Source organism: Arachis duranensis, chromosome 4, assembly GCF_000817695.3.
Source record: "Arachis duranensis cultivar V14167 chromosome 4, aradu.V14167.gnm2.J7QH, whole genome shotgun sequence".
Taxonomy (NCBI): domain Eukaryota; kingdom Viridiplantae; phylum Streptophyta; class Magnoliopsida; order Fabales; family Fabaceae; genus Arachis; species Arachis duranensis.
This window is the reverse complement of record NC_029775.3, coordinates 9,279,550-9,287,748: the sequence shown is the minus strand read 5'-3', so window position 1 is coordinate 9,287,748 and position 8,199 is coordinate 9,279,550. Positions and strand designations below refer to the sequence as shown.

The 8,199-nt window shown below is 29.2% G+C and overlaps 1 protein-coding gene across 1 annotated transcript; it reads right to left on the bottom strand.

The window, feature by feature from the left end:
• Positions 1–2,742: 2,742 nt before the first annotated feature.
• Positions 2,743–7,996, bottom strand: LOC107483190 (homeobox-leucine zipper protein HDG8-like). The gene is made up of 10 exons (XM_052260437.1): positions 7,878–7,996; positions 7,007–7,124; positions 6,765–6,956; positions 5,702–6,247; positions 5,306–5,407; positions 5,012–5,227; positions 4,757–4,937; positions 4,089–4,447; positions 3,120–3,321; positions 2,743–3,053 (listed from the first exon to the last, which is right to left on the bottom strand). Exons 1-10 carry the CDS (start codon positions 7,994–7,996, stop codon positions 2,896–2,898), a joined length of 2,193 nt encoding a protein of 730 aa, XP_052116397.1. The 3' UTR covers positions 2,743–2,895.
• Positions 7,997–8,199: the final 203 nt, after the last annotated feature.

The window sequence follows — 8,199 nt, the reverse complement described above, 5'->3', positions numbered from 1 at the left end:
ACTTTATTGTGGTTGTATATATATAAGACAATAATTTTATTTATTTATTCGTTTTGTTTTTGTTTTTTGTGGTTTGCTTCTATAATTTATTTCTAAAGACAGCATGGCAGATTGGCAATGGCAATGTTGTTAGTTAGTAACTCCCCCCGGTTAGTTGTTGCTTGTTGTAGGGTAGTGTTGCCTTAATTAGTGTGCCAATATGAATAATTGAATATAACAATATTTACAGGACAAGAAAAGTTATTGTAACAATGATATAGACCTATAAATAAGAGTTAGGCAGCGTAATATTTAATTACCGTATATAGTGTTCAATGATATTGTTAATTAAAGGTTGACTTATTCTCAACAAACATATATATACCAGGGCCCTTTGCATTTATATGGCAGCTCAAATATATTCTCTTAAAAACTCCTATGCTATAATTATTATCCCTAACACATATGAAGTGTATTATTCTCTCTATTATATTTTGGAGTTTTTGGAGGATATTAAAATAGATGTATTATTTGTTCGGAATGAAAAATAGTATCAATAATAATTTTGGTCACTCATGGCGGCTGTCATGCATGTATGACTAGGTTCAATTTTCCACTTCCATTTAAAGTGATTCCTTCTTGAATTCCTTCGCGTATATTAAGCTTGAGCATGTTAGAACGGTAGTACCAGCTTATTTTATCTCCGTCACAAGAAGCTTTTGTTCCAAACAAATATAAGAGAGACCTTTTCAAGAAAATATTATTTTAAAAGTAAATTAAGTTGGTTCAGGCACTGTTTTTGTATCAGAGCATTCCAAAATTCATAAAGGCAGGAATGTATTTATGTATTTGCTTTATAATCAGGTTTGCTATGAAACTAAGTGAACCGACGTGAGTTGTTTTCCTCTTCATAATAATTGCCTATTTTAATTAAAAAACTTATTTTTTGACAAATGATTATCTATTTAAATATATATATTCAATTATTGTATATCTTTAATAAATGATTAAAAAAAGCGAATAAAAAATATATAGTAAAATTATTTAATATTTTTATAATAATATATGAATAATTTTGTTTTTGTTCGATAGAAATATATTAACATAGACCATTACATATGCATAGAAAAAACAGTTAGAAATTTTTTTTACTGTATCTATTTGATAGGCTAAATACTAATTTATCACGAATTTAAATTTCACTTAAGATTTGTTGTTGGCTAATAAATTGTTGCATATACAAAACGAAATTTGAATTTCCGACACTTGTTTAAACAGGCGAGAGTGAACCGACTATTCGACCACTCAATATTTTTATGGGTAAAGTACTGTTTTGATCCTCCAACGTTTGGGGTAAATCCTATTTTGATCCCTAAAATTTTAATTGTCATATTTTTATCCCAAAACGTTTAAAATGATATCAATATTATTCCATCATCAAATCTCTCATTAACACTTAACGAAATTAATGTACTATTAATAATGTTTTTGTTAAAACTATATTTGCTTAATTTCAGTCTCCTACCTATACCTTCTCAACAAGTTGAAATTCTATTCTTCTATTTCTTTTTACACTATTAATTTTTTAAGAGAAATTTAAGAAGAAAAAAAAAGTAGAAAAATAAAGTTTGGACTTGTTGAAAAAATAAGATGAGAGAAGGAATTGAACAAATTCAGTTTTAACAAAAGTATTATTAATAGTATATTAATTTTATTAAGTGTTAATAAATAATTTGACAATAGAATAATATTAATACTATTTTAAACATTTTAGAATAAAAATATAACTATTTAAAGATTAAAGATTAAAATAGAATTCACCCAAATGTTAAAACTAAAACAATATTTTACCATACTTTTACTACATATACATACATCTTCAATGATCCAAAAATCGCCCAAAATAGAGACATAGAGTAGGCTAGAGATAGAGTAGATTAATAACAAGCCACAGCCCATAAGTTGGTAGGGCAAGAGCAATACACATCCAAACTTTTAAGAGTAGGTTTTTTGTCACCATAAAAAAAAAAATTAAGAGTAGGCTTTGCAAAAGTAAATTGATTGAGTGTCACACTGTCAATATATGGTACTTTTTAGTTTTTAAGATGCCGTATTTGAGTTTAAATCTTAAACCTTGTAATTGAACTTTAATAAAGACATTAAAATGTCTTTTTTTTTTTAAATACGTTGACACATATTATATTATTATTAAACATCTTTATTAAATTAATTACTAATTTATTTTTTATTATAAATTAGAACAAAATCAGTTTATTATAACAATAATAATAAACTCAATTGTTTACATTATAATTATTAAACTTAATTTTATGCGATCGAATTATACTATTTAAATTGAATATCTTTAAATTTTTTTATAAAAAAATAATTATATCCCTGATTTTTTATTTTTTGAATATTTAAATTCCTAAAAATTTAAAAATATAATTAAATTCCTAAAAAAAATTAGATTTATTGTTATTGTTATAAAAAAAATCGGTTTTATTCTAATTTATTAAAAAATTTAAAAATAACCGATTCATTAATACGTTGATTATAATATGACATGTAAATATTTTTACATAAAGACGTTTTATGCATCTTTATCAGAGCATTCCATTGTCAAATAGTAAATAAAACACTTAAATATATGTATGAATATATAGTGTATGTAAGTTTGTGATGCTTAAAATTGAACGTCGTCCAAAATTCATTTAAAAAACTTTAAGACAAAATTTCGAGACATGTCACAAAAAGGGGGATAATTTCATAATCCTCACTTATACATATAACTAGAGAATTGAAAGAAAAAAGATGTTCCATAATTTTATTTAAGAAAATGTCAATGAAAGCAGTCAAAGTACCACTCTCTGCCGCAATTTATTCCCAAAAAGACAAAAAAAGGATATTAATTAATCAGTGCAAGGCATTGCAGTTCAAAGCGTCCTTGATCTTCTGGACGGTTGAAGTCAAAAGGGTGTTAATAGAATCCACAGATTCCATATTCACTAGGTTGGGTCCACAAGTGATGGTATTAACCAGAATTTGGAATGCCACCGTCAACAGTGACCCTCCTTCTGATCTATGCTGATAGCCATAGCTTCCAACTCCACCAAGAACCGATGGTGCAATAATGGTGCTGTTGCTCATCATTGATGCTCTGCCATCTCCACACACAACAAATCCTGAGGGAAGGATAGGGATGGTGGAAGAGTCCTCGCCGCTAATGGCGACGTGGATGGCTTCCACGTCAGCTGGAGCATACACTATGTAAGATGATCCCACTGGGTCTATGAAGCTTTCTTGAATTATAACGGCATTGTTCTCGCTTGACATGAATGGCTGCACCACATACCGTCATCTTATTAATATAATTTTCAACTTTGTTTGTTTTATCAAGTTTATAGTTACTTAAACTTGAGACAACAACAATAACCATAAAATTTAGAGTACAAAATGGATCTACCTAAATTAAAAATCAATCATTAAAAAAGATATTACATATTTATATATAAATAAGTGTCATTTCATTTACTTTATTTAATATATATATTATATCAAATATATTTTTTAAAAATAATTAATTTTTTATATATACATGTTTAAAATACGAAATTTTAGTTAAATATTTTAATTTTTAATAAATTTTAATAACTAAATTAATTTTTAATTTTTAATTTATTAGACAAATTAATTTTTTATTAAATTTTAGTAAAACATTAATTATAACTGAAAGATTTGATGATTAAAAATATGAAGAATTTAAAATTAAGTATCTAATTTATTAGATCAATATTTCTTAATTCTTATTGACAGATTTAATGATTAAAAAGATTAAGAATTTAAAATTTAAGTATTTAATTAATTAGATCACTATTTTTTAATTTTTACAAAATTATATATATTAAAATTATTCACTATATATTTGTGAATAAATATATATAATTTAATTATTTTTTACGTATATTTTATACTAGAGATTAATTTTAGTAACTGATTTTAATATACACAGATTATAATTTTAATTTTTAATAGAGTAAATTTAAATTTAAATTAAAAATGTTAAAAAAGAAATCATTTAAAAAATGAAGGCGATAATTAATGTATACCTGGATAATTGATGTATTGTTGGCAGGATGAGTTCCATTTGAGATGTGTGCAATGTAGTGGACTGGAGTTGTGCAGAAAAGAACATCCCACTGAGAGCGTTTGTTGATATCAGTCAAGAATTCAAACACTGTGTGGTAATGGAGAGGCAGCCAAAGAGACGTTGCAGCAATCACAATGGTCCCATTTGGCTGCCCTTTCTCTGTGCATCTTCGAGCTGAGATCCTCACCCCACTGTTGTACTCCACACTCAACTGCGGAAACTCCACCTTTCCACTCATGTTCAAATTCTCACTAAATAGCCTCACCAGCCTCTGACCTAGCCTCATCACACTCCTCCTTCCTTCATTTGTATTTATCACTGATCATACAATTCATCAAATGCAATATTATATCCATTTAAATATTCTATAAGCATGATTTAATTTTCCTTTATTTGAATGAGGAGTGTTAGGGCCAGCAATTTTTGTAATTTGTAGTCATCAAATAGCCATTAATGATATTTTTAATAGCGTGAGATTTTATCTAATGATAAAAGATGACTCATTTTTTTATTGGTTACATGCTGGGCAGAATTAAATAAAATTGCCGTCTCCTAAATGTTTCCTTCTTTTATGTGTTTTTTTTTAAATATATTTAACGTAAACTTCAAATTAAATTAATTAAGTACCTCCACCATATTCATGATCAGGTATGTTTTCAAGAGCATAGCTCATAGATCTGAGGCACATTCTTTGAAGTTCCATAATCCATCTCTGTGCTCCATATGCAGCATTGGTGCTAACAAGATCTCTGTAAAGCCGGTGAGTCTGAATCTTATCATCCACTTCCACGTGTTCGATCCAAGTAACCTAAAGCATCGTGACCAAGATTGTTATATATTATTACTGATGATGATTCAATCACATACATGTTATCTTATTACCATGCAAGAAGTGGAGTTGGGGAGTTCCTGGATCAAGCATCCAGAGGGACGTCTCCAAGAGCGAGAGCGAGGAAGGCGAAAGGGGTAGTTTCGAAGCGAATCGAAAGACACATCTGTTATGATCCACGATCCAGGCTCCAGTTGATGGCAGTGCCGGAGGAATTGGAATTCACGAGATGCCACCAATGGTGAAAACCCGTGCATCTCTTCATACATCTGCACATCCATATATAACTATTAATTATTGTTTCAAATCATCATCACTTCTTAATTTGAAGAATGAAAGTTTAGTACCAATTGTAAGGCTCCGCTTCGACTTTCTGGCAATCCAATTTCAAAGACTTCAAGTGTCTGCGCTTTTGTAACTATTGTTGGAAAAGCATTCGCCCATTTTTCCTGAAAATACATATATTCATAAAATATACGATGAAACAAATTAAACAACACATCTATTTATACACAAATATATATTAACTGATTTTAATAGCTAGTTTTAGTATAATATCTTTAAAGAATTGTATGCAAGCAATCAATTATGTGTTATTTTACCGATAAAAATAATTAATTTTTAAATTTTCATTTATGAAAAGAATAATTTTATTATACTGTAAAATAAAATATGTGTGAAATGACATTGTCATCTTTTATTCTTTATATGATATAAAGAAGAGTTGTATGCAATGGGCTAACCGAATCAAGAAACAAATCAACCAGTTGAATCCCACTTATGTTGACAATCCCTGATTCCTTTGATGATTCAACACGAGAGTTTCCATCGTTGAATTGATAAACCCTAGGGAACATCTTTTCGTAGCTTTCACCGTGAAGCACAAGCTTCCCATCAAAAGCAGAACCAACCCAGAACGGTTCATTGAGGCGAATAAGCCTAAGCAGTTCATCCATGGCGGTAGCCGCAACCTCGGAGGCCAATGCAACCTCCATTACTGCCACACCTTGTTCCCCATTATTATTATTATCAGCAACAATTGGTGGTGGAACATAGTTCTGATGATGAAGTAGTGAAGAAGAAGGGCCTGCAACAACATCATTGATGCTAACCCCTTGTTGTTGGTTCAACAAGGTTCCATTTGCAACTGAGAAATCATACAGTGGTGTTGTTGATGATGACCCCGCAATGTCTATGTTGTTCGGAATTGCGTTTAGCTGCTCTATATCTTCAGGGTGTAGCACCTCTTTCTCCAAGTACCTTGAAAGAATGTTTGATATTTTCCCATGCTGAAATACCAATTCACAAACAAGGATACTTAATTCCGACTTTAATTTCTATTCATTTTTCGTTTATAAAACTAATAATTATGTTTATTATTTAGAAATGTGGTAGCACTAATTGATTATTGCATTAAAAGTATTTTATCTCGTATTTTTAAACATTAATAATTAAATAATCATTAAAAATAATAAAAATAAATAATCATTTGTATTCATAAAAGATGAAAATATTCATATATGTAGTCATATTAAGTCGAAATTAAATTTGTACTCACATAAAATACCTTCTATGTGACAAAAGTACCCTACGTGTCACTACAACTCTCTAAAAATAAGGTATTTTTGTTACACAGAGAACATTTTACATAAATACAAATTTAGTTTCGATTTAGTATGAATACATATGTCAGTATTTTAATCTTTTATAAATACAAATGGTCATTTATTCAAAATAATAAATTATAATAATCCTCAATACCGAAACATGTTGAAAAGAGGATGTGTTGAAGGAGTTTAGGCTTGCCTCTTCCTTAAGGTGGGCATTTTCAAGAAGCATTTTCTGCATGAAGTGTTCATGGTCTTCACCAGCGGCAGGTGGGCCCCCACAAGAAGGGCAAAGTATATTATTAAGTGCCTCTTTCATTAGGAGATTCTCGTTTTGTATCCTTTCATTCTCAGCCCGAAGAGCATTGTTATCTGCTCGCTCATGTTGATTCTGAAAATTATGTTTGTAATTTTGAGGCTTTAAAAAAAAAAAAAAATCACCTTTATTTGAGTTCTCTTATTCTGAAACCAAAACTTGACTTGTTTTGGCTCTATCCCAACCTCCTCAGCAAGTTGCCTTCGTTGAGCTTCATCAGGATGAGGACAATCAATAATGTACCTAGATTCCCAAAATAAAAAATTGAGATGTTAAGAGATAATTCATAACTGTAACTGTTAACAAGGAACAAGCTAATTAGATCGTTGAGGATTTACACAATTTTTAATTTAAAAATTTTGTTGAATATAAATAATCATTATTACACTAAAGCTAATTTGTAATTTTTTAAAATCCAAAAGCAACATAAATATTTAGATTTATTTCTTTTTTTTTTTACATTTAAATTTATTGAAGTATTTTAAATTTTATTCGTTAGGCTGATTATCTCGTCGTGTAATTTATGTCCTTGTTGCCGTCAATTACTTCATTTGGGTCTTTGATCCTTTAATTTTGAGAAAACAGAAAATCCGTAGGGAATCAAATATTTCGGCGCAATTAATCAAATCTACATCTCAAAACAATAATTATTGACAAAATCAGATTCTATTGTCTCTGAGCGTTATTTCTCTTTCCTCATAGTTTTGGACTTCTGGTTGAAGAGTAAATTTAATTAGAGATTCACATAATTTTGCAGCGTACCGGGTCGTTGCATGCGCAATAAAAACAACAATAATGAGAAGACGACACAAAAATAATTATGATTATAATTGAGATAAAGTATGTATTTTGTTCTTAAGGGTTGCAATTTTTTAGACGAAATTAAACGTTATAAGTATTTAAAAAAAATCGAAAACGTTAGAAATAAAAAGTATATTTTATCTTTATAATTAAAAATAACGATAAAGATTGATAAACAAGATATAAGCAATTTACTTTTCAAGTTTAGCTGTTTGAGCAGAAGTAAGGCGTTTGTAGGCAGGTCTTTTTCCTTTGTTGTTACTACTTCTTCCATCATCACCAGATCCAGCAGCTCCTGTCACTGAAGAACTCATATTTCAACTTTGATAACAAAATACACTTGCAATTTCTTAGTGGTAGAGATTAGTAATCCATTAGGACACCTCAATGAATTGCTACACATGGTTATGATAACCTTCGTGGGTCAATGGCCAGAAAAGGCAAACTATTAATAATACAGAAAAGGAAAAAAAAATCTAATAAGGAGCAATTAATTCTTGGACAAAAAGTAATACAA